The sequence below is a fragment of the Desmodus rotundus genome, chromosome 10, assembly GCF_022682495.2.
Source record: "Desmodus rotundus isolate HL8 chromosome 10, HLdesRot8A.1, whole genome shotgun sequence".
Classification (NCBI taxonomy): Eukaryota; Metazoa; Chordata; class Mammalia; order Chiroptera; family Phyllostomidae; genus Desmodus; species Desmodus rotundus.
The window spans coordinates 27,704,040-27,730,594 of NC_071396.1; the positions used below are offsets into that span (position 1 = coordinate 27,704,040).

Below are 26,555 nucleotides of genomic sequence, written 5' to 3' on the forward strand. Positions count from 1 at the left end.
CATATGTGCACACACGTGTGTGCATGCAGGTGCACCACCTTGCTTCCTCCCCTCCTTTTTATTTTTGCTTGCCCGATAGAAATTTGCTTTCTCTCAGTTCTGGAAGCTGGAAGTCCAAGATCAAGGCCTCAGCAGGTTTGGTTTCTTCTGCGGCCTCTGCCCTTGGCTTGCAGATGGCTGCCTCTCTCTGTGTCCTCACATGGTCGTCCCTTGAACTGTGGTTTTTCTGCGTCTGAATTTCCTCTTCTTACAAGGACACCAGTCATAGAGGATTAGGGCTTGTCTCTATGGCCTCCTTCTGGCTTAATTACCTCTGTAAAGAACGCGTGTCCCCAAACAGTGACACTGCGAATTCCCCGTTGCCCCTTACCGTGACGCTTCCGAGGAGCACTTTCAGGGGAAGTGCCATCTCGTGTTGCTTCCCAGGGCCGATCGCATGGAGACAGGCCTTCCCTGGAGTATGTGAGCCTGTCATTGGGAAGTCACAGTGCAAAGTAGGAGCAGGGGGAGGGGCGGAGAGTCGGGTCAATGTGGGAAAAGTGTTGGTAGGTTTCTGAACTTTACCTGGAGACTTGTAAAATCATTCATTTAAGCAAGCCCTCCAAGGGCATTTAAAATATGATTAGGGCCCTGGCCGGGTAGCTCCGTTGGCTAGAGCATTGTCCCAATATGCCAAGGTTGTAGGTTCGATTCCCTGGTCAGGGCACATACAAGAATCAACCAATGAGTGCATCAGTAAATGGAACAACAAATCGATCTCTCTTCCTCCCCTTTCCTCTTTCTCTAAAATTGATAAATAAAAAAATTAAAAAATGAAAATGAATAGGATTGGCTTCAGGCAATTTTGTAGAAAAGCATCTATGATTTAAAGTGAGACAGGCCTGCTCTGGCTGGTGTAGCTCTGTGGGTTGAGCACAGGCTGAGAAACAAAGGGTTGCTGGTTCAATTCCCAGTCAGGGCACGTGCCTGGATTGTGGTCCAGGTCACCAGTAGGGGGCACATGAGAGACAACCACACATTGATGTCTCTCTCCCTCTCTTTTTCCCTCCCTTCTCTCTAAAAATAAATAAATAAAATCTTTAAAAAAAAAGTGAGACAGACCTGTGTCAGCTCCCGTCCACAAGCAGAAGGGTCTGTTGGGGCCAGTAGTGCCGACGGCACCCGTCAGTTATTTGCCCAAAGACAGATTCGTCAGGTCCTGCAAAGCACCACCATCTCTCTGTTCAAAACAGCTTCTACCGAGTGCCCACCGGCTAGCCCCCAGAGTGGAGACCAGCCCCCATGAGCTCCGAACCCAGCCTGCTGCGGCCACTGTGAGCCTGCTGCGGCCGCTGTGAGCCTGCTAACAACTGGCAGTTAAACTGCCATCCAAATGATTTGTCCCAATTATTTCTGTGCCTCATCATTGGTGACAAATGGGTTTCTTTTTTTTTCATTATAAAAATTATTGTTTTTCTTCAATGTGGCATTTCCAGGGAGCCATTCATGTTTAAAGCTAATATTGGAACAGCAGGTTTCTACTGAAAATATTTGCCTTTTCTTTGTTGGCAACCTGTCAGTGTGGGGGAACTAGATGGCTCTCGAAAACCTGAATACATTAGGCTTTTTTTCTCACACATCAGTCACTCGTTTTCCAAGAGGAAGGCATCGTGAGCGCTGTCGGGAAATCACTGCGGTCATGTTTTTACGTATTTGGGGATGGCTACTGGCATCACGTTCTTCTTTGCTAAAATAGGCAATCCAGCCCTGGCCGGGCTGGGTGGCTCAGTTGGTTGGAGCATCATCCTGCACACCAAGAGATTACAGGTTCGATTCCCCATCAGGGCACATACCTAGGTTACGGGTTCAATCCCCAGTCGGGGTGTGTAGGGGAGGCACCAATGAATGTTTCTCTCTCTCTCTCTCCCCCTTCCTCTCTCTCTCTCAAGTCAATAAACATGTCCTCGGGAGGATTAAAAAATAAGAATAAGCATTAGCACCCATGACTTGCATGGAGAAGCCCTAGAATAGTGGGTGGCATTTCCCCACTAGAAGATCAGAGTTGATTTTGGCTGCCTGAATCTCCTGCCCCAGAAAGTCCTTTGTCCAAAGTAAGGCTGTTTGAGGAACGAAGCCTGTTTCTCAAACAACACCAAGGCCAGGGCCTCAACATCCACTTAATCCTCTCAGCTACCCTGCCAGGTAGTTGAAAAACTACCCGTGAAAAACAGGGCTTGGAGAGTTGGGGACCCTGGCCCGAAGTCACACGGTGGAATTGCCACTCCAGGGCTCTCTGTCCTCTGCTCTCTTTTTCCCCACTGCGAGTTGCTCCTTATCTTGCCAGGGGGTTACACCTTTACCACACCATGCCGCTGATGTCTGGTACTCGTTGTGACCCTTCTTTTGGGGTTCAGTGGCCGAGAGGAGCCCAGGGACACAGCAGGGACTAGAGAAGGAGACTTCCTGGGCCGCCCTGGTCCCTCATGTCCACCCAGAAGTCAGAAAGGAGGCGGGACAATGAGCTGATGTAACGGAGGAGGCGTGGCCCAGCCTGTGGAAAGGAGACGGGGCCCTATGATAGCTCCCAACAAGCCAGAAAAGATTCGGGCCCCCGTTCTAACTCCCTTGACCTTCAAAGGGAAATCGGTTCCGATTCTGTTTACCAAACAACTCTGAACAAAGTGGGAAGGCAGAGACCATCAGCAGGGAAAAGATTTTCGCCACATGTCACCGACAAAGGGTGGATTCCAAACACAAGCAAAACTGAGTAACATATTGTTTAAGCACGCATACAATTGATGGTATTCAAGTGCTGTAGTTTTTCAAAGGCGATGAAAGGACAACCCAGAATTCCGAGCGGTCTGCTCTGTGCGGTGCGGGGCAGGGCCCTGGTGGAGGCCGCAGTGGGCCGTGTGCCTGTTTGCACTGGGTGGGGGGTTTACAGTGACTGTTATTTTATCAGGCGTCGTAACAAACATCTGTGTGATGTGCCATCCTTCCTACACATCGAATAGTATATGAAAAAGATAAAAAATAGTTATTTTTAACAACCCCTGGAGGTAGGTGTCATCAACCCTGTTTTTGTAGATGGGGGAACAGGAGTTCAGCAGGGCCAAACTAGCCTCTAACACGTACATTGAGTACCTGCCGAGTGCCAGGCACTTCCTGTGAATCATCCTTTTGAGTTGAGAAGGGGGCTGTCTGTGAGGCATGAAGTGGGTGGGCCGGCATCTCGACCTTGAACTTCCCAGCCTCCAGAAGTGTGAGAAATCAACATCTGCTGTTGATGGCATCCCGTCTGTGGAATTTTGCTGCCGCTGCAGCCCGATGTCCCGAAGACAGGACCTCAGTGGCCTGGTTGCCGGATGGCCCAGGGAAGCTGTCACATAGTTCAGAAACTGACATGGTGCCACGTGGCCAGCAGACGTGGACACCTTGTCACCCACTCCTGAGGAGAGGCTGTGGAGCAGAGAGGGAGATGGGATGGGACAGCAGAGTATCCCACACCTAGAGTTTTAAACGGATGCCACAGGAGGATTTAACTTACAGGAAACGTTGGTCCCCGAGCGCCTGGGGCAGTGTCTGCTCACAGAGTCTTCTCCCTGTGGCTCTACTTGCTCCAGCCTGCACCACCTTGGGGGAAAAATCACTATTTTGTTTTTAAAAAATCAATGATATCCTGAGTTTCTGTGTTTTGGGTGCCTACTATGTTGAGGTAGATTCTGGGATATAGAGTGAATATTTCCAGTCAGCCTGTGGGGGGAGGGGGACCTCTGTTTGGTGAGGTGAACCTCCAATGCTGCCTGAGCTGGGGGGTGCAGGGGAGGGGGCTGCAACCATTAATACTCACGTCTTGGAAGAGTCTTTTGTGGCTCCGGGAAATGCTCTGTATAAAGTTCAGTTGGCGGTGGGGACGGACGTGAACAGAATTATGTGCTGCAGGCAAAGAAAAATACTAGAAGAAAATAATCCAAATATCATCACTAGTGATTCCTCTATTGCTCAGACTTTCTGCAAAGAGCATAAATTAGTCTTATAACCAGAAAAAGTCCCCTTTTCCGTTATGTGTTAAGTAGCTCTAAGACTTAAAGTTCGTTTTGAAGAAGGGTATGGGCACCAAGCACATGGATCTGGGCCTGGTGCGGGGAGTGTTCGGGGGTAGGGGGGACTCCGAGTGGGGTGCCAGTGCGTGTCGAGCAGCCGCGTGGAGTGCTGATCCAGGGTGGGATCCAGGGAGAGTCCCTGGCCAGGAGGCAGGCACTGGGAGAGGCTCATGGGACCCCACTCACCCCTCGCCTTTTAGGGTACTCCCTAAAGAAAGCCGTACACCCCAACTCCTAAAGGCCCCTGCAGGGAGCACACGCAGAGATGACACGGCCCCCCCCCCCCCCTCAGTAGGCTGAGGCGTGGCCTCTGGCTTCTAGGTTAATAGCTCCTAATTATAAATCAGCGGTGGAATAATATTTTTAAAAAGACAGAGAAGTAAACAAACTCTGAACAGCTAGGGAAGTTGGAAATGGCTCTGAGTTCTGTTACAGGAATGTCCATTTTTAAATACCAATGTGGCATCATGGTGTGGAGGGAACCGTTTGAACCCTCTCTTTTCCAAGGAGCGTTGTTCTCTTCACTGCCAGAGTATGTGGACCAGGGAGAGAGGGGTTCCAGAGGCCGTCAGGCAAACCCCCAAAGCGGTCTGGCGGCTCCGTGGCTGAGCCCTGCTCCAGGCTCGCCGTCTCTGCAGGTACAAGCACACACCCACCGAGCCTTCTCTGCTTCCAGGCATCCGCATGCTGGACGGGGACGTGACCGACGTGGTGGAGGCCAAGTCCCTGGGCATCCGACCCAACTACATCGCCGTCTACAGCGCCAGCTGGGGGCCAGACGACGACGGGAAGACGGTGGACGGGCCGGGCCAGCTGGCGAAGCAGGCCTTCGAGTATGGCATTAAAAAGGTGTGAGTGAGCCAGGGCTGTGGGGGAGCTCGAGGGGGTGGAGGAATAGTAAAAAAAAAAAAAAAATTAACAATGAAAATTCAGAGCGACACAGTCCAGAGCCCCGAAATGGCACTGGGAAGTCCTACTGTGCCAGGGCCAGGCTGAGGGGAAAGTCAGTCACTCAGGGGCTCAGGGGAGGGGCTCAGAGTGGGAGTCGAGCTCCTCATCACGGAACAGCCGTCTCAGCGGATGCCAGGCAGGCACCCCCCAGCCTGGACTCTGTGCCTTGGAGCCTGGCTGCCCCTCCTGAGGGCGGTGAGCAGGTGGGTGGCCTTCTATTTGCACTGTGCAGGTGGCAGGAGGGGTGTCCTGGCTTCGGCTCAGCTGCGCAAAGAAATACCCAGCGTGGAGCTTTCTGTGTCTGTCCTGTGGGGGGGTCCAAGCCAGCGGCCCTGGAGCAGGAAGTCTTGGTCTCGCTTGCTCCCCTCCCTGTCAACAAGCAGCCCAAGATGGTTAGAATTTGCGGGGTGGAACCTCAGCAGGGACTACACAGAGCAGCGACAGGCTCAGGGGACACAGGGGAGGCTGGCTGGCCCAGAGGCCCAGCCCCAGTCTCTCTGTGGTGTGATCCATTCCCGGTCCTCGTGAGTCAGGCAGGCTGGGTGAGCGGGAGGTGGGGCTGGCCACCACCCAGCTATAACAAGCAGGGTGGCAAGGCGGTTCTCTGGGCGAGGACAGCTTCTTGGACCAGACAGACGGAGCTGTGGTCAGCGTCTAGGTGGCCCTGGGTGGCCCAACCAGCCCCAGCCCAGAGCATAAGGTGGGGCCCAATGATGCTGGCGGGGGTTCGCGCAGGAAATCCAGGCATCCTTGGACAGCATCTAAACCTCTGACTTCCCCTATTGGGCACAGGACAGAGGGGCCAGGAGGAGGGAGGAGGGGGTGGGACCATTTTATTATTTATAGATTCTTAGACTTTAAAAAAAATTCTTATCTTAGAGCGACTCATGCAGCGTGACTAAAATGTAGTTTATGCAGAGTTAATGGATAAACCAAATAGTACAAGAGTGCTAGAGTGAAGGCTGCCTTTCTCTCCCCTGCCTGCCCTGCACAGGAGCAATCTTTTAAGATTTTGTTCATTTATTTATTTTTAGAGTGAAGGGAGGGAGGGAGAAAGAGACAGAGAGAAATGTTGATGTGTGAGAGAAACATCGATCAGTTGCCTCTAGCACACCCCCTACTGGGGACCTGGCCCAAAACCCAAGCATGTACCCTGACCGGGAATTGAACTGGCGACCTTTAGCTTTGCAGGCTGACGCCCAACCCACTGAGCTACATCAGTCAGGACAGAGGAGCAATGTTTTAAAAATCTGTTCATGATTTCCTTTTCCTAAATGATATGATTTGGCTGTTTTCCTGGGTATATTGAGTTTGGTTATTTTCCTGGTATTAATTTCCTGGTATGAGGATTGAGCACTTAGCTCTTAGAATGTCCCCTAACCCCATGACATCCCCTCACCCTTCCAGGGCTCAGGCCTCACCACTGTGTCCATCACCTCCTGGCCAGGTGCCAGCCCGGGGACCCTGTAGGATTCAGCCATCACCAGCTCAGCTGCCGCCCTCAAGGGGTTGCTGAATCCCCATGTCGCATCGTCCCCATACTTGGCTCCCGCCCCCCACTACATCACTTGGATCTCATGCTTGAAGCCAAGTGAAATCTCCTGCAAATTGAGCTAATTTAAGCTGTGAATTAGAGATTCTGTTCCGCATGGAAGTCGTTGCTTCGAATGGTGTGGACCCTGCATGCCTGTCCCTTCTACGAGATGACGTCAAAAGACTTGAGAGCTGAGGATGGGGCACCCCCTGTGTCCGGGAGCGGGGAAGCTTGTTTGCAGGCTGTGATCGGCATCCTGGGCTTCACTAGGTTTGTGCACACAGGACTTTGGGAAGTGTAGGGCGCAGCGACGGCTCTTTGCACTCAGAATTCTGAGCGACATGAGCTTCATCAAGCCGTCAGGGGACCGAGGAAGTCGCAGAGGGGGGATCCTGTGGTTCCCTGTCATTCTTGTCCCGTGTTTTGGAATTCCTGAGGTTTTCTTTTCTTTTCTCTTCTTTTTTTGAGTTATCTGGAAGTACATCATATGGGGAGCCTTCTGTCACAGCTGTCTGAAGTTGTCACCGAAAATCCTCCTGGAAATTCAATGATCTCTGCCCAAACCACCTCCCTCCACCTGCTCTTCCTCCTCAACAACCTATTTGTCACCTGCAGTCTTTTTTCTAGAAAACCTGACTTCATCTCAGGGACATGGTGGTGGTTGGCCGCGGGAGAGGCCTCAGAGCCTGTTGGTCACTAGGAAGCCCTGAAACACTGACCCTTCAAGTATCATCCAGAAGGGAAGATGGACCCTGCAGTGGCCTTTGGCATTTTAGACCCTGGACGTTCAGAGCGGAGTCCAGAAACGGCAGCCCCGGCATTGCCTGGAAGCTCGATAGAAATGCAGGATTGCAGACCCACCAGGAACAAGAGCCCCAGCGATTCCTATGCGTGCTCAACAATGGGGGCGCTGCCCTGGCCGGGTGGCTCAGGTGGTTGGAGCATCTTCCCATGCACCAAAAGGTTGCGGGTTTAATCCCCAGGCAGGGCATGTACCTAGGTTGTGGGTTCGATCCCTGGTCAAAGCGCATACAGGAAGCAACAAATCGATGTCTCTCTCTCACATCAATGTTTCTCTCTCTCCCTTCCTCTCTCTCTAAAAACCAACGAACGCATCCTGAGGTGAGGATTTAAAAAAGCAAAAAAGAGCGAGGGTTCTGTTGGAGTCCATTCTCTGTGCTGCTGGGCAGTCAGCTTCCATGCTGCATTCTGCGGAGCCACAACCTTCTATGAGTAGTTTGAAGTGGGGTGGGGACTTGGGGGTGACAGTGTCTTAGAGACGATTGTCATGGAATAAAGACAGGCTCTGATGGGTTAAATACCTTTTCGTTTGGATTTTAGTGACTTTGAATGAGCTTCTGATTCCTCTTTTTCTGCAGGTCATTAAATGCCCAGACACTCCCATTTCCCTAGCGCTCGGGGCCTTTCTTCCAGAACATTGATCTTTTTGCTGACTGTGACTAAGCTTTCTGTCTGTGGCACCCTGGGCTGGTAGTTAGATCAGGTCTACACCGGTGACGGGGACGCCAGGGTACGTGCACAGTGGGACTGGGCAAACACGAGGGACCTTCCTGTGGGCTCTGCCGGGGCTGCAGGAAATGTCAGATTATGACAAATGGGCACTGGAGGGTGGAAAACTGTGGTCACTTGTTCTGCAAAGTGGAGCGGCGTGGCGCTTCCAGAGCGGGCAGGTCCTCTCAGCCCAGGGCGGCCTTGAACGCTGAGGGAGAGTGTGTGCGTCCCGTCAGCAGTAGGGCTTCACGTGGACTCCGAAGGGATTGCAGAATGTTGTTGACAGTTTCCTTTCAATTGGCTGGTTGTCGGGCGTAAGTATCAATTTCCTGCTGCGTGTTTGGAAAGGAGGGTCTTTGGCAAGGGCGCCGGAGTTACCAGCCCTGTGGGTCTCGTTCCGTGCGCAGACGGGTGTTGGCCGGGCACTCCGGAGCTGGCTGCGCCCACCAGCTGGTCCAGCCACTTGAACTGAGTGGGTCTTGGGTGAACTCATCATCTTCAGCTGGAGCCTGTGGCCAGGGTGACCCCTTGGTTTGGGCACTCATCATTAATTCTGTGGGTGTGGGATGGAACGAGAACCCACCTGGACCCACCACTGTCTTTCAAAGACTCGCTTTCATGGGGACGTTCTTAAAAATGAGCTCTGCACACCAGGGAAGCCACTGGCCTTGGCTGGCATCGAGGGCCTGACCACTTCCGTGCTTGCTCAAGTGCCTCCGCGGGCACTCACCACCTTGCATACTCAGAGATCAAGGTCCCGTCCCTGGTGTGAAATGTAGCCGGCTCTCCAAGAACAGGGCTTCTCGCCCTGGCCAGTGTGGCTCAGTTGGGAGCGTCATCTCATAACCGAAAGGTTGCGGGTTCGATTCCCAGTCAGGGCACATGCCTGGGTTGTGGGTTTGTTCCTCCATCTGTGCACGGTATGGGTGCATACAGGAGGCCACCAATCGATGCTTCTCTCTCACATCCATGTTTCCTCTCTCTCCCTTCCTCTCTCTTTAGGAGTAGTAGAAAAAAAACAGTGCTTCTTTGCTGGGTTTGCAAGAAACTCGCCCCCTCCCCACAGGACCAGGTCTTTCAGTCTAGAAAAAGTAATGTTATAGCCCTGGCTGGTGTGGTTCAGTGGACTGAGCACTGGCCTGCAAACCAAAGGGTCGAAGGTTCAATTCCCAGTCAGGACACATGCCTGGGTTACAGGCCAAGACCCCAGTAGGGGGCATACAAGAGGCAATCACACATTGATGTTTTCCTCCCTCTCTTTCTCGCTCCCGTTCCCTCTCTCTCTAAAAATAAAAATAAAAATAAATTAAAAAACAAAGTCATGTTATAAATTCAGCCACCATCTTTAGTCTTAGCATTACCTGTGGCACAGTTTGGTCTTTGTGACATCAGTCCTTATGAAGGAAATTCTAGGCAGAGCTCTGGAACAGGGCAGCTGTACGAGGGCCCTGGGCTTTCGCAGGGAGAACCCAGCGGTCCTTCTTGGTCTTGTCCTCAGGGCAGCCCTGTGAGTCTGAAGTTTCTAGGTTGTTTCTAGTTTCTAGGTGAAGTTTCTAGTTTCTCCAGTTAAAAGTGTTCTGAGGAAATTAAACCAGGTGGCCTCCACTTGGTCTGAACCCTTGGAAGGGACTGCAGGCTGCGGGCGAGTCCCACCCCGCCAGGTCCCGGCCGCCGGCTGACACCTGGTGGTGTCCCCTCCCGCGCAGGGCCGGCAGGGTTTGGGCTCCATTTTCGTCTGGGCATCCGGGAACGGCGGCAGAGAGGGTGACTACTGCTCCTGTGACGGCTACACCAACAGCATCTACACCATCTCCGTGAGCAGCACCACCGAGAGCGGCCAGAAGCCGTGGTACCTGGAGGAGTGCGCATCCACCCTGGCCACCACCTACAGCAGCGGGGCCTTCTACGATCGCAAAATCGTGAGTGCCCCCAGGCACTTTGGGGACACGTCCCCTTCCCTCTTAACAGAATGATGAGCCAGGTCTGGGCCAGCGTGTCCCGGGTCCCTGGGGACCCCTCACCCACCCATGAACCAGTTGTGCCTCCGAGTAAAAACCCTAGTCCTATGGCAACCTCCCTCAGGCCCTGCCTTGCTAATTTTTGCACAGAATGCCAATTAAAACCCTGCTTAGCTCTAGAGGCCTAAAAATACCCTTTAAGAACGGGGTGCATTCTCACCACGAGTCTCCTTTTAGCTGTCTCACATTCTGTGGTCACGGCGCTCAGAATCCAAGCGACCGGCTCCGTTTCAACGTGCGGAATTGCGTAAGAGAAGGCTTTGACTTCATGCTGAAAGAGCGGAGAAATCCAAGTGTTCCTCTGGGGCATTCCTTCCCGACAGAAGGACTTTTTCTAGACACTGCGTACAGCAGAGGTTTCTGCCCGCGCAGCTCCCTTCGGTGGACACAGGGTGTTTTGTCTTGGCTAAAGCAACTGTTTCTGTTTCGTATATAGACAGACTTTGTGCTTTTCCCTTTCCGACTTTACAAGGAGGATGAGAGGTGGGCGTGACATTGAAAGTAATGCACAGTTCAAATGTCCAGTCATTAAGTGGGGTTTTAGACACTGGAAACGCAAGGCCACAGAACAGGGCAGACGCGGCTTCATTTTAAAGCTCACTGGCGTCTTCTCGCTTCTGCTGCTGGGATGCACCTTTCCAAAGGCTCTGCTGGGTTATTTTTTGCCTTCCCCCGGGGGCAGCATATACAGACTCCCTGTTGCCCGCCATGCTCCGCGCCGGCGGAAAGGTCAGCCCCGATCGCTCGGCCGCCAGCCTGGCAGAGGGCCCCTGGGCCAGTTAGCGAAGGTACTAATTTAAGTTATTTTTCTTTTCCACTGGAGCACGCGCCCCTGGGACAGGCGGCCGAGATCCTAAATGGCGTCCTGTTCATTTAAGAATCACGCTCACTGGAACACCGGCTGGCTGGAGTCTCGTAAAAACAGTTGCCTGTTCCAAAACCCCTGGCTGGAGGGGAGCGAGGCGGAGACAGTCATTGGACACTTTGCACCGGGGCTTCCTTTGTGCTGGGAGGCCAGCGCTTCCCATCCCTGGGAGCAGGAGCTTTATCGGCTTCATTAATCAAACTGTGTGTGCGTGTTCATGCATGTACATGCGTGTGTGCACACGCCTTAGCTATAAAGCGCTAACATATGTGTGGAAAAGGTATAGCTTGGGGAAGGCTACAAGAGCAAACATTCTCAGTTGTACTCGCTCTCCGGGGGCCCTTTTCTGGGAATATGGACGGCACTTCTGTTTTCAGCTCATCTAGGGCCGAGTCTTTGCTCTGAGCCCCCTTAGGGATCCTGCGAGGGGATCAGCAGCCCTTGTGGACAGTGGTTGAGCCTTCTGGCAGGTGTCTGAGGGAAGTCAAGCCTCCCTTGGGCCTCTGTCGCTTGGGACTTGCCGTTCCTCCGTTTAGTGAATACGGAGCAGCGTTCTCCCAAAGGGAGGTGTTACCCAGTGCGGGGACGCGACCCTTGATAAAAGGCGCATTGTCGAAAGTGAGCATCTGTTGTTCACTCCTCGGCTTCCCACTCACTCACTGAACACGAGGAGTGCTCCACGCGGGCACTCGGTCTCGGGAGAGGGGTGAGTACGTGCCAGGTGCCAGCTGCAACTCCCGCAGCAGGCCAGGAAAGGACATGTCACTGTGCCCACTCATAGATTCTGGGGACAGAGATGCTGCATCCTCGCCCCTCTCTCTCCTCAGCTGCCCTCCCCAAAGACACCTGGATCCAGGTGTCAGCTGGGATGCCTTCCATCCAGGATGCTCCAGGGAAGAATCCGTTCCTTGCTCATTCAGGTTGCTGGCAGAATTTAGTTCCTTGAGGTTATAGGACGGAGCTCCGTTTCCTTGTGGGCTGTCTGCCAGGGCCATTCTCAGCTTGTACAGGCCACCCACATCCCTTGGCTTGTGTCCCCAACTCCCTCTTCAAAGCCAGCCGTGATAGGTCGGGTCCCTCTTATGCCTCATCTCTTGGACAGGCTTCCTGCCTCATTCCACTTCAGAGGGACCTGTGACTACCTGGGACCCACTGGATAACCCACGGTACTCTCCCCGATTTAAGTGACGCTGGTTAGCGACCTTAATTCCATCTGCAAAATTGCATGGGGGGAATGCTAGGTAGCAAAACCCCATGTATCGTAGTAGGTGTTACACACCTGTAGCTGATCGGGTGGTGACCGCTTCTCCACATCAGATGAAAGGCAGGGTCTCCCCATCAGGCCGTGCAGCAGTGAGGCACAGCCAGCCTCGCCCTCCCACAGAGGACGGCCCATTTCATGGTCTCTCACTGTGGGCCCTCTGAGGTCAAGAACGCTCCAGGGGTGCCTGCTGCTGTCGTTGGAACTCGGTGCTTTGGGACATTGTCAGCTGTCTGAGGAGGACCTCCCAGGGGCAGAATGACCTGTGACCTTTGGCTACAGACAGAAGTGCACTCTGGGCCGCCCAGGCACGTCCACCTGTTTCCAGCTGCTCTGTTATAGTGGACTCTGGCCGGTGGTCTTGCCACGGACACTGCAGGGAGGGTCCCCTTCATTCCATTTCGTCTGACCTTTGTGTCTCTGTGTGCACCTCGTCTTCCATCGGCCTTGTCCCCCGCCTCGTCCCCGCCCCGCGATTAGCTTGTTCCCGTCATGGGTGCATTTACCACACACAAGAGCCGAGCAGTTCCGCAGGGGGCCCCGGGCACGGCAAGCACCTTGGTGGCCAGGATGTGTCCGAGTCACACCTGTCCCCTCCCTGGGACCCGGGGTCACACATGCCCAGGACCAGGCTCTGAGTGTCGCCTGACTTCTCCTGATGATATCTGACCTCGCCTCTTGTCCCCCTCCATCCCCCAGTTCACCACGGACCTGCGTCACCACTGCACAGACGGCCACACAGGGACCTCGGTCTCAGCCCCCATGGTGGCGGGGATCATCGCCTTGGCTTTGGAAGCAAAGTAAGTGCCCACTTTCTTTCCCTTCCTTTTCTTCATGTCTTTGCTGAGTGTGTGTGGTAGCAGGTACCATACCCTCCTGCCAACACACACACGGGCCCGTGTGAACCCTCTGTAAGTGCTCCGCCGGTTCACGACGTCCACTCATGCGGTTGGGTCGCCATCGCCTGCCGTCCACCTCCAGAACTGTCTCTTTGCCCCGACCCAGAACCCCGAACCCATCAAACAACCCCCTGTCTTCACCAGTTTGGGCGGTGCTCACCAGATACCGCAGACTGTGGGGGTGGGAGGGGACAGAAATCTCCTTCTCCCAGGCTGGAGGCCAGAAGTTGAAGCCCACGGTGTTGGCAGGGTGGCTTGCTCCTGAGGCCTCTCACTTTGGGGTATAAATGGCTGCATCTCCCTGCTGCCCACCTGGTCTCCCATCTGTGGGTGTCCAGCTCCTGGTGTTGCATCGGGGTCCCCCCTGGTGATCCCACCTAATTCCCCTGCCAAGATCTGTCTCCAAATACCGTCATATTCCAAGGCACTGGGAGTTAGGGCTTCAACATATGAATTGGGGGGGAGTGCAAAACTGAACCCATAGCCCCCCCATTCCCGCTCCCGCCGGCCCCCAACAACCATCATTTTGTTGTTCTGTCTCTGTGACTGTGGTTACTGTAGGTATCTCCTAAGGGTGGAATCACACAGTATTTGTCTTTTTGTACCTGGCTTCTTTTTCTTTTTTAAAGCTTATTAGCAACATGTCTATTTTTTTAAAAAGATTTTATTTATTTATATTTAGAGGGGAAGGGAGAGAGAGAGGGAAAGGAACATCAGTGTGTGGTTGCCTCTCGTGCACCCCCTACTGGGGATCTGACCCACAGCCCAGGCATATGCCCTGACTGGGAATTGAACCAGTGGCCCTTTGGTTCACAGGCCAGCACTCAGTCCACTGAGCCACACCAGCCAGGGCATGTTTGGCTTCTTTCCCGTAGCCCAACGTCCTCAAGGTTCATCCGTGTCGAGGCAGGTGACAGGAATTTGCTTCTTTTCCAAGGCCATCTCTAAGGAGTATGACGTGTTCCTTCCCCTTTTCCTTTTGCAAGACCTTGTGGGACCACAAGCCCCCTGCCCCTCAGCATCACACAGCAAAATCACCGTTTCGGCTGCTGCAGCTGGTCTTTCTGAGTGTTGGTTCACAAACTGACAATACAGGGGTGATGCTTTATGTGCCACGAGGTAATAAAAAACATATAGCGATCAGTATATATAGTCGTTAGTATGTACAGCAAAGCAAGCCATGGTGTTAAAAGCAAATTTTTGTTTATGCATCAAAAACGTACCCGAACAACCCAGCCCTGTGAAGTAGTCATTAGTCGTGGATAGGATTTTAAATGAGTCAAAAATCATGTTCGAGTTGCTCAAATCCTTGTAATTATGTCTGTTTGCATGCTCACTCGCACCGGGCAAAAGAGCATAAAGCTCAAGCGCCGCCCATTTAACAAAGGAGCAGTGAGATCATTTCGTTTTTCAGGCCAACATGTTAGCGGCTGTGTCCCGAGGCTCTTTTTGTAAAACTCTAAATAATTAGTTACTGGTGTGGAAAGTCACTTCCACGCACTTAGCAGTTCATTATTTCATAGTTTCTTCCATGCCTTATTGGAAACATGCGAGGGATTTTGTTCATCAAAACGAAGTACAAAACAAACCCTGTTTGGTGCCAGATTTCCCCATGAAACTTGGCCCGTGGAGGGACCCGTGAAAGCATCGATTGTCATCTCCCATCATTTTAGCTCGTCCTCAGAAGTTTACGGGTAGCCAGTCAAGGGATCTTCGTGGAAAACTGCAGCAACCGCCAGCATAGACACAGACAGGGCTGGTCTGGGAAGGAACACGTAATAACCAGGGGCCGCAGTCTGAGTTGTGATTGGGAGACCGGGGGTATAGCCCAGGTGTCTGGCCAGCAGGCCCACCGACCTCGTGGGCAGCTTTGCCGTCTGGCTTTGCTCACTTCTGCCGCAGAAGGAAGCAGGGAGAGCCAGACCGTCCTGGGGGGAGAGGGGCCCAGGGCCCCAGGGCTCCAGGGCCCCAGGGAGGGCCTGTAGACAGGAAGCAACAAGAATGTAGAAAGACCCTCCTTTCGTAAGAATCGTCTTGCTGAGGTCATCCACAGGTTGGGGCCATCTCGGGGCTTCGCATCAGTCCCTTCCTCACTGAAAAATACTTCCAACGTTATTTCTTAGACGTGTTTTCCAGACAAACTCTATTTGGGAGTTTACTGCCAAGGTCAAAAATAAAATGGATTTCCTCATTCTCAGATGGATTTGGACGTTCTCTCTTCCTCGGACCCATTCTCTGGCACGTTATGCCGCACTACCAGGCCTGGCTCCAGCCATCCTTGAGGTGGCCCCACTGATACGGAGGTCACTCGTAGGTCACTGAGGTCACCAGGGGCCCGGCCATGTCTGTTCTGTCTGAACTCTTGAAACGGTGCCCACTTCACCAGAATGCGAAGCCGAGGGCCCCCCCAGGCTGTCAGAACCCTCCTCGGACAGCGAGGCTGGCTCTGGGCCCCCAGGAAGAGCAGTGGGCTAGGGGAGGGGAGCAAGTCAGCCTGTGCCCAGCAAGGGTTTGGAAAATGGACCCGTGGGCATGGTTGGGATGCGGCCAGCAACCAGCACAGTGGAAGGAACATGATGGAGAAATCACAGAAGCCCGGGGCGGGAGCCTAAAGACTCTGAGCGCCGAGGTAGGAGGACTGGGAGCCCAAGACCCGAGCCACAGGTGTGCACCCCTGCGAGGAAGACAGGCAAAGAGGGAATGATTGGTGGGAATGTGAAATGGTGCCACCACTGTAGAAAACCGTGTGGCGTGGCCTCAGAAATCACTCAGAATTCCTGTAAGATCCAGCAGCTCCACATGTGGGCAGAGACCTAAAAGGAGTAAAAGCAGAGACTTGAGGAGATATTTGGACACCCGTGTTCACGGCAGCATCACTCACAACAGCCAAAAAGTGGAAGCAGTCCACGTGTCCATCAGCAGGTGAATGGGTGAACACGGCGTGGTCTAGCCACACAGCGGAAGATCATCCAGTCTTAAGAAGGGACAAAGTGACAGTGTGGATGGACCTGAGGACAGGGTGCTCAGGGAAAGGAGCCAGTGGCAAAAGGACATGCAATTCCACTCACATGAGGCAGGTAGGAACATCGAATTCATAGACACAGCGTAGAAGGGCGGTCGCCAGGGGCCGGGGGATGGGGAGGGAGTGTGTAAGGCATGCAAAGTTTCCCTTTGGGAAGATGAGAAGTTCTGTGGATGGATGGTGGAGACGGTGGTACAAATGCGAGTGCAGTTAAGGTGGTAGATTTATGTTACGTGTATTTTAAACACACGCAAACGCAGAGGAGGTGATCGGAAAGGCCATTGTAATGACTGTGGGTGGGGACGGGCACTGGTCGGAGGACAGGGCAAAGGCCGCGTCATGGAGGGGGCATCCGGCATTTGTCTGCATCCCGGCACTGACCCTGTGAACAGAGCGTGTTACCCGAGCATCATCCTAACTTGAACCCTGACATCAGAGGTGTAGAAAAGACAAGAAAATGTATCTGAGACTCACAAAAATCTGACCTGTACCTTTTTACTAGCAGCCATACGTTCTTTTAATGAAATCTCTCTCCTTTGCACCAAAATGAATGGATGGTAAATGCAGAATTACTAAAATCTCAAATTGCGATCTGTAGGTGGCGGGCCCACACAGGTGGGGGTCCCGGCAGTTGAGGGCCTGAGCATGGTGCACGGTCACCTTACGAGTCTCACAAACACTCGCCGTCTGCGTTAGGATGTCCCTCTCTCTACTGCCACAAGCCCCGCATCACCATTGTGCAAACGCAAGCAGAGCTGGGCAGCAAGGCTGGGCTTTTCACACTGTGGATCTGAGGTCACCTGCTGCGCTATGTTATCTCAGGGCTTACTCGCTGGAAACCATTCTTTACAGAGAGGTTGTGAACGAGCCCCTGGCCCAGGCACGGAGCCGCTGGGTCTGCCTCAAGTCCAGACTCGGGGCTGGCTCCTGGCGCCCCAGCTCTGAATGCGCATGTGCAGCTGTCAGCATTGGTGACAGCGGTCTGTCCCTGTGTCGTTGCAGCGGCCAGTTAACCTGGAGGGACGTGCAGCACCTGCTGGTGAAGACCTCCAGGCCAGCCCACCTGAAAGCAAACGACTGGAAAACCAACGGTGCCGGGCATAAAGGTGTGGAGCTCCCGGTGCGCTGGGCTAGGGCCCATTGCCCCGTCTTGGTCGGCCCCCTGGGTGACCTCCTGGAATTGCTAGGAGGGGTGACATGGATTCTCAGAAAGAATCCCAGATAACACTAATAGTGTGTCACAAGAATGGAAAGGATGTACCTGGCGATTTCCGAAAAGTATCCTGGAACCTCAAACTAGCATTAAGGAAGAGACCTATGGTCACTAGAGTTCAAGGTTGCCTAAAGTTCATGACTGTTGCCATAGCCAGGTGCCATTCTACCACTGTGAACTCAATAGTTCTCTTTAAATCGACTTGCCTCTTTTTTTTTTTTTACATGAAGAAACATACTTTAAAAGGAAACTTTATTACATCTAGTTAATCACGGGCTTGATATGTAGTCATATTTTTTCTAGTGAACATTAAAACATATCCATAATTATGATTAAAAAAAATGTTTGTTTGTGTGCCCCTGAAGAGCAACTTGCATTCTTAGCTCTCAATTTCCTCATCTGTATGATGAAGACATCGAGATAGCTATGGAAGTTACTTTCTAACTATAAAACTTCTCAGGTAGCTATGGAAGTTACTTTCTAACTGTAAAACTTCTGAGATAGCTGTGGAAGTTACTTTCTGACTATACAACTTCTCTTGGCAAGCCCCTATGTTAGAAAAGTAACTCCTAGAACCCTAAGGTCTCTACCCCCAGAACAGCCTGTTACAGACCCAGGTACCCTGAAATCAACCCACAGTCAAGACTCATAACCCACATATTTGGCACCTCTCCCAGGCAGGTAATTATAGAACTATGCTACCAGCTTTTTTTCTCTGGCTTCTTACCAGAGATACTTGGAAAAGATTTGCATTCAGCCATGGTATGTTAGGGAGAACTTCTCCCCGCCCCCTTTTCTGAAGCTGACATCCAACTATTTCAACACCAGGCCCTGATACTTCTATCTGTAAAATATAGGTCAAGCATTGCCACCAAGAGTTCCAGGGGACATTCCTTTCAATAAGGGGACCATTGATTAGGCCTAATGTACCTTTGTTTTGCAGGAATGTGGGTGGCAGGGTATGCTGTAACCAGAGCTGACCTACATTTCAATTTTGGCCTAATTAAATAGGAAAATAGATTGTATCTGGTTCTCGACCTTGCCTCTTAAATTAAACTTTGAAACTGTCTTGCACTGGCCAAGTTCAACACCAGACCGGGCCAGTTCATAGGGACTCACACTTCGGTGCCTCTGTCCCCGCTTGCCCTGGAATTCGGCAGGGAAAGAAAATGGCCAAAGACATGTAGCAAGAGGTCAACCGCGGTGGGGGGGCAGGGGTCTCAGTTGTTTCCCTCTGGTTTAAGATCTAGGGACATAGATGCTGACATGTCCCTTTAATTAAGGCACAGAAAGTTCCAGGCCTCCCATGCCGCACCCAAAGGAGTGTAGCTCAGATTGAGTTGAGCAGCAAGGACTTAGGAGCGATCCTCAGAAGGGTTTGTCCCACTGCCTGGGGCTCTCGGGAGGTGGTCCGGCTCCTTCCAGCCCTTGAGGGTCACAGGTGGTCTGTCCCAGGGCCGTGGAGGTCACCAATCAGGTGCCCTCTGAGGGCCTTGCTGCACTGCCGGGGGCCGGGAGGGGAGCCATGTCTGACGACCCTGTCTTTCCAGTTAGCCATCTGTACGGATTCGGCTTGGTGGATGCAGAAGCTCTGGTCCTGGCGGCAAAGAAGTGGACAGCGGTGCCCGGCCAGCACGCCTGTGTCGCCGTCACCGACAAGAGGCCCAGGTGAGGCTCGGCTGCGGCAGCGCGTGGCGCCGCGGGCACGTCGGCGTGGCCTGGACTCTGCTGTCCAGCACTTCGGGGCAGTGTTCGCACTCGCGTCCCTGTGCACATCCACAGGGGACACGCACTTCCCCTTGGGGCCTGCCAAGCTGGAGAAAAAGTCATTTCTCTCTCTTTTTTTTTTAAAGATTTGATTTATATATTTTATTTATTTATCTGTAGAGAGGGGGAAGGGAAGGAGAAAGAGAGGGAGGGGAACATCGATGTGAGAGAGAAACATGGATCCTTTGCCTCCTGATGGTCCCCAAACGGGAATCAAACCGGCGACCTCTTGGTGCACAGGATGATGCTCCAGCCAACTGAGCCACCGGGGGCCAGGGCCCAGTCTGGAGATTGTAAAGCATCATTCTCCCTGGGGAGCCTTAGACTATCAAATTCAGAAGACAGCGGGGGGTTCTCTGAGATGAACGAAGCCTTTTGCTTACCTTTGTTTTGTTTGTTGGGAAATGTGTGGCACGTGGATATCAAAGTCTCGGAGAGGTGGTGCTGGGCTCCCGGGGCGGGTCGGGCATGCGAGGCCGTGACCTTCCTGCCTACGTCCCATCCGGAAGGCTCCTGAATGAAGCCCTTTTTCTCCCGCCGGAAATAGTTTTAAGATGGCAGAGTGGTGCCTAGGTGGCGAAGGGTTGTTTTTGTTTTTATTTTATTTTGTTTTGAAAGTGAAAGCACCCCGAGGCTAGACAGCTCAGGCCTGGGGAGCCCCTCAGTCACATACAGTATGACATTGTTCCTGTCCTCGGAGCAGAGAAAGGACTCCTCAGGTTCAGAGACAGGGGAAGAAGCGGACTTCTTTTTCAAAGAAAAACCATCTTCCTGTTTAGCAGTTTCAGACTCTTTCTGGAATAGCCGGCCAGCCTGCTATCCCAAACCACTTGCTTAATGGCACACTCAGCGGTCCCTAAGGACAAGGGGGCTTCCAGAGAGAAGGGGCCAGAGGAGGGGAAGGGCGAGGGAGAGAGACAGCAGGTGGGGGATTACTGTGGGGGAGGTAGATGCCCCCTCAGGTACACCTTTGGGCTGCACCTCCCGGCAGAAAGTTCCAGCCCAGTGGCCTGTCTGCCTACGCTGCGGGGACCGTTCGGCTCAGAAATGGAAACGTGTTCGTTCGCATATGCCTGTCATTCTCTCTCCTTCTCCCTGCGCCCGCCCCACCTGCATTTCCTGGTCCTGCTGTCCACTCTCTTGGCCTCATTCTGGTTTCTCCTTCTCGTGGTGGAGTCCTAGGACTCTCTCTGATGTCCCAAACCTGCCCTGGGCTGCCTCCTGTGGAGAAGAGCAGAGAGAGATTGAGAGAGAGAGAGCGACAGAGAGAGAGAGAGAGAGAGAGAGAGAGAATGAACCTCTCTGTCCCGTGTGATGAAGGTCAGGGAGCTGTGCTCACCGACCACTAGGTGGGGTATCACAGAGTGGTTGGGGGCTGCTATGGCCATCTCCGCAGTAATACTGTGCAGACTCTGAGTTCAAGAGCCTGGGCATGGATGGCCTCATGCAGGGGCAGGAATGAAGGACCGTGACCCCTCTCTGCCCTCTCACGTTCCTTAGCCCTGAGCTGGCCGCCCCCTCCTGCGATATGTCACGCTTTGGGCAGGCATCCTCACAGCCATCCCCGAAGTAGCTGGTGGGCCACCGTCGCTGCGGATTCTGCCCGGGGCCCCATCTGTGCTCAGATACCAGCATTGTGCCCACTCGGGCACCGCCAGCATCCCTCTGTTGGACTGGCTTGTCCTGGCGCTGGACTGTCTGCTGCCGTTCATACGTGCTCCTGAGTCACGCCCAGGTGGACAGTGCAGCAAAAGAGAGGCAGCGTGGAAGGGAGCCAGGCTGCCTTTGCAGACACACGAGAAGCCGCCCCGTCAGGAGGAAGCCATTGCTGATCCCCTTAACCTGAAGAAAGGCCACACAGGGACCCCAAGCCCTCTGCCGGCCATTCCAGTCTGGACGTTACAGTTCAGGTCCTCTCCTGAGGGAGAATGAGAAATTTCTAGAAGGTCAGGCAGAGAAGGGCAGCAGGGGTGGGGCTGCCAAGGAATGAGGGGGCCCAGGTGCCCCCCGCTCCAAGGCCAGTTTCATTGAGCCGTCTCTTTACAGCCTGTCACCTACCCCAACCCCCAAACAGACTGAGCCCCCCAGAACAGACACCCTGGTGTCTGGCCCACCTCTCCGATGCCCACAGAGGGCAAAGCTCATCCTAGGCAGCTTTCAGGGAGCGCTAAGTCTACTTGCAAAGGGTGACACCCTGGCCGGGTGTGGCTCAGTGGATTGAGCGCTGGCCTGCAAACCAAAAGGTCGCCAGTTCAGTTCCCAGTCAGGGCACATGCCTGGGTTGCGGGCCAGGTCCCCCGTAGGGGGCGCGCGAGAGGCAACGACACACTGATGTTTTCTCTCCCTTTCTTTCTCCCTTCCCGCCTCTCTAAAAAGTAAATAAGAGTCTTTAAACGCAAGGGTGAGGGGACAGTCACTCGAATTCAACAGGTCCTTTGGTGAAAGAGAATGACTCATTAGAGCCCTCACCGATGACAGTATAAGTTGGACCTGGGTCTCAGCTGTGACATTCACACACGTGTCAGCGATACACCTGCCTAGTCTTGGGCCCAAGCCGTTTTCCTTCAACTCAGAACTTTTCTTCCATTAAAGGAAGATAAAGAAGATCATGACCGGCGCCGTCTGCCTGTGGAAATCATTTTCAAGTCTGTGTGTGTCAGAGAGAGAGAGGGAGATAAAATTGATATGTTTAGAACCTTTCTAAATGCGAAAAAAGAAAGGCAGGCTTAGCACAATCTCTGTAAATGAAAAGGAGGCCCAGGTATTAAAATATCTTATTTGATCCTCAGGATTTTTCTAACCAACACTTCCTTGTACCTTCAAAATCCCAGGCTACGGAGACACAGCTTATGATGGTATCCACGGCTCTCTACTCGGTGCTAGAAAAACACCAACTTTTTAAAAAAATATGTGTATTGATTTTAGAGATGAAGCGGGAGAGAGAAAAACATCGATGTGAGAGACAGACATCGATCGCTTGCCTTCCATATGCACCCTGAAGGGGCATCAAAACGCAGCCTAAGTCTGTACCCTGACCTGGGAATCGAACTTGCAACCTTTTGGTGTATGGGATGATGCTCCAACCAACTGAGCCACCCAGCCAGGGCAAAAGATACCCACTTTTTTTTTAAAGATTTTATTTATTTATTTTTAGGCAAACAGGAAGGGAGGGAGAAAGAGGGAGAGAAACATCAATATGTGGTTGCCTCTCGCGCGCCCCCTGCTGGGGACCTGGCCCACAACCCAGGCATGTGCCCTGACTGGGAGTTGAACTGGCGACTCTTTGGTTCGCAGGCTGGTGCTCAATCCACTGGGCCGCACCAACCAGGGCAAGACACCCACTTTTAAAGCCACAGGAATTTGCCTGTTCATCTTTAGTTTTAGCAGGTTTGGAAAAGCACTCACACACACACAAAGATACTTCAATTCTAAAAGTTTGGACTGTTTAAGGACATGTTGCGTTGAATTTTAAGGGTTTTCTATGGAGCAGACAACGTATTTATAGGTGTTCAAGAATGAACTACGGGTGAATCACGTACTACTTACTCCTCTGGCATTTCATTGCCCCTGCGTGCTTACCCTCTAACAGCTCTATAAATACACAGATAAGGAGGATGGATAACGGTTATCAGGCACTTACTGTGCCCCAGGCATCATTCCAAGCACTTGCTGTGTAATCAGTCACTTACTCAAAGCCCCAACAAGACTATGAGTTTGGGGCACTACTATTATCCCCATTTTACAGAGGGAGAAACTGAAGCACAAAGGAATTAAGAAACAGCCAGGGGCTGGGATATGGTGGGGCTGAGCTGCGTCCGCAGGCTGCCTGTCTCCGGAGTCCGCCTTGTCCCTTAGGAAAGGAACACGTCCCAGGAACTCGGGCGGTACTGAACCCAGTAGAGTGGCCCACATGTCCCCAAAAGATGTGTCCGCCTTTCCCTGCTGTCCCCTACCAGCCGGGAGCTGAGAACAAGAAAGCGCCTTGGCCCTGGTGACCTGGAAGCGCCTCCAGCCTTGGCCACCTGCCGGCCCCCGAGGGGCCAGGCCCTGGAGGCTCATCTGCAGCAGGTTAGCTAGGCCACCAGGTGAGGCCGTGTGGCCACTGTGTCCTGTGTTGCTGGGACCTACGTCAGCCTGACTCCAGCACACTGCCTAGTTTCACACCTGATTAGGAAGCTACAAGCCCCTCTCTCCTTCGGGCTATCTCTGGATGGTTAGCCCCCTCAACCCCCCACCCAAAACCTCCCTCCTGGGCTTTTTTAAAATTGATTTGAGAGACAGAGATCGATTTGTTGTTCTATGTATTGGTGCATTCGTTGGTTGCTTCCTGTATGTGCCCTGACCGGGGATCGAACCCTCAACCTTGGTGTATCAGGGACGACGCTGTAACCCACTTCGCTAGCCAGGGCTGTATGAGGTTCTTCCTTCTGGTTTCTTCTACCGTGTCCTCCCTCCACAGGGCATGGCAGGGCGTGCTGAGAAAACTCGTGGGGTGCTCTGCTGTCCTGCCCCGTGGGTGACCACACCTGGGCCCGTGACATTTGTCCTGCTTCCTGATATCCCTTGAACGCTGCCATTTCTTCTGCAGCCCTTGCCTTCCCTCACTTCTTTTTTGATGCTCTCCTGTCTTCCCCAAATAGTAAATGCTACTTCCTTCTAAAATTAGGACTGAAATCTGAATAACACAGCCGACTCTCATTATTCACAGTAGTCATGTTCCGTGAAGTCACCGCGAAGGCTGAATTCTCGATGACAGAATCATCACTTGGGGGGAGAATAACAGGCTTCACTAGGTTTCTGAGAGTGAGCCGCTGGTCACATTTCGTCCACCGATCAATACAGAACCGTGTTTGATACGTGCTTCTGTTCAAAGACTCCTTGTCTGCTATATATTGTTGATTCAATAACATTGAACTCACTGTCAAGAGCCCTCTAACTCAGGCCTGAACGCAGCTTGTCACACACGGATTTTCTCCAGAAGGCACATCCCGGCCTTCTTGCCCTTGGGGACAGCAGGAGGCAAGTTAGCACAAGGCTTGGCCTCATTTTAAACGGGGAAACCACCAACAAAAAGCACAAAAAAATGTGAAAAACGTGCCACCGAATAGACCACAAAAATGCACACTTATTTACAGCATGGGACAAAGAGGCGGAGTGGCCACGTTCCACCTGAGCTGGAAACCTGTGGATTAGGCAACACAAATATTTTGCTGCTCTGTGTATATCTGCAGATGACCGCTAACACCCCTCAAGTATTGATTTGGGGGGGTGCAAATACATTTTAGTGAGCAGGGGACTTTGCGGATATGGAACCGTGAATAGTAAGAATTGACTGTATGTTTTATTGTCTTTTTTTCTCCCCATGAAATTGAATCTTAAAGTTGGAAGGAATGTGGAAAGCCAGCTAATTCAGCCCCCTCCTCTCACGAAGAAGAAAAATATATGCTGTAAATTTAAACATTGTATATTAAACACTGTGGAACTTGATAGTGGACAACATTGTCTAAATTAGCGTACTGAATTAGTTTCTTTCTTTTTTTTTTTTTAGTTAACATTTATTTTCAGCCTAAATGATGTGCAATGATTTGATAATCAAAAGTACTTTGAACTAAGGGAAATTCTAAATGTGCGGGCTGGGAGGGAACCTTTAGTTGGGGGTCTCTCTGGCCCTGGCAGGACTGGGGCCCTCCAGAACTCTCCAGAACTTCCTGTTCGGCTCCGCATCTGCGACCACGGGGGCGGCCTGCTGACCAGCAAGGCAGACAGTAAAATTTGGGAGCAGGCAATCAACCTCCCTAAATCAATTTATGATGCATGCAAATCATGTTTTCAAAGTTTTACAGTCTCCGAGGGAATTACATCACTGCCTGTAACTGTTTGGAGTGTTTCTTATGACTCAAGGCGCAGTAGGGCCAAGCGATGTCATTCCTGAGAGGCACTGGACCTCGGCCTCGAGCCTCCCCTCCCGAGGGGACAGTGGGGCATCATGGGTAAAGTGCTCGCCGTGATAGACCGAGAGCTGGCCGAGCAGGGGGACTTGCTGGGCAGCCAGAGGACCCTCCTCCATCTCACAAGTCCTCCGCCCAGCCGCGGTGGCCCCAGACCCGCAGGACGGCCTGGGAGCGGCATCCAGGTGCAGCAGGCCTGTGCCTGCCTCCTCTGGGAGCGTGTTAGAACATTCTGGTGGAACTGACTTGTGACTGATTGGGGCTTGCTGCTTGTCGTCAGATTCCCTCCCATGTGGCGAAACTGCGTGTTCCCATCCAGGGGCAGGGGACACGGACAGTCGGAAGCAGACCAGCTTCTGTTTATCTCCGTGACTCTGGCCCAGTCATTACGGCTTCAACTAGGGCACTTAGCCCCAGAGGCCAGCTCTGGCCCCGGGTTGCTCGGCCACCTCCTCTTTCCCGGGGACTTGAAGACACGCGTGGGCCCACACGACCGTCTCTCTGGGCCTGCGAGGCCCAGAGGTGGAGGCGTGGACTCTGGAGCCTGAAACCCCAGCTCTGCTTCTCAATAACTGTGACCTCTGGCCCGATCCTCGACCTCTCTGGATTAAATGGCTTAATCCTTATAAATTCTCAGACCAGCGCCTGCTGGCTTGCGGTCAGCTCAGGAAATCTTTGCTGTTATTATCACTCAGCATGGTGACCCAGATTTTCAAGGCCAGTCTTTGACATGAAGTGGTGGGATTTTAGCCCCTCGCCGACCCCAGGCAGTTGGGGGGCCGATCCCTGGGTGTGTTAGCTTAGTCTGCCCGAGGAGCTGTCCTTTAAGTCTCTCTAAGCCAATTCCAGAATGACAGACGTCCTCTGGGCAGGCGAGGTAACTCAGACAGGGACCTCTGAGCGTGAGGAGGAGGGGCCCAAGCTCACCCCCACCGACCACACCCAGAGGCCACACCTGTCCTGAACTGCCCCCTCCCCTCCCAGGAGCATCCCCTTGGTGCAGACGCTGCGGACCACCGCTCTGACCACCGCCTGTGCCAACCGCTCGGACCAGCGCGTGGGCTACCTGGAACATGTGGTGGCCCGCATCTCCATCTCCCACCCGCGCCGAGGAGACCTCCAGATCCACCTGGTTTCTCCCTCGGGGACCAAGTCCCAACTGTTGGCCAAGAGGTAAGGCCAGGCTGGCCTAGCGGGTGAGGGGCAGGTTGCAGGTGGTGGGGTGGCAGGGTCCTGTAAGCAGCAATGACAGGACCCGAGACACCCCTACAGGGGCCGGCCACTTCTTCTCCCTTTCTTCCTCACACCTGGAAATGTCATTTTAGTCCTCTGTCACCCTCAGAAAAGTCACAAGAACTAAAGGGGATCATGTAGATGAACACGCCAGGCACGATCCCCGGCCCAGGCAACCGGCTGCCCTTCCCGTCCGCTTACATCATCTATCTGACCTTCCAGGACCTACCAGCGGCCCAGCATCCTCCTC

At 52.9% G+C, this 26,555-nt stretch overlaps 1 protein-coding gene across 4 annotated transcripts in view; it reads left to right on the forward strand.

Moving 5' to 3' along the window:
• PCSK6 (proprotein convertase subtilisin/kexin type 6) overlaps positions 1–26,555 on the forward strand; it is a 131,631-nt gene that overhangs the window by 67,255 nt on the left and 37,821 nt on the right. For all 4 annotated transcript variants that reach the window (XM_053912684.2, XM_053912685.2, XM_053912682.2 and 1 more), the window contains exons 7-12: positions 4,759–4,931; positions 9,786–9,998; positions 12,923–13,023; positions 17,147–17,250; positions 18,908–19,025; positions 26,057–26,245. In XM_053912684.2, coding sequence (XP_053768659.1) covers positions 4,759–4,931; positions 9,786–9,998; positions 12,923–13,023; positions 17,147–17,250; positions 18,908–19,025; positions 26,057–26,245 — 898 coding nt within the window. The remainder of the gene's footprint in view (positions 1–4,758; positions 4,932–9,785; positions 9,999–12,922; positions 13,024–17,146; positions 17,251–18,907; positions 19,026–26,056; positions 26,246–26,555) is intronic.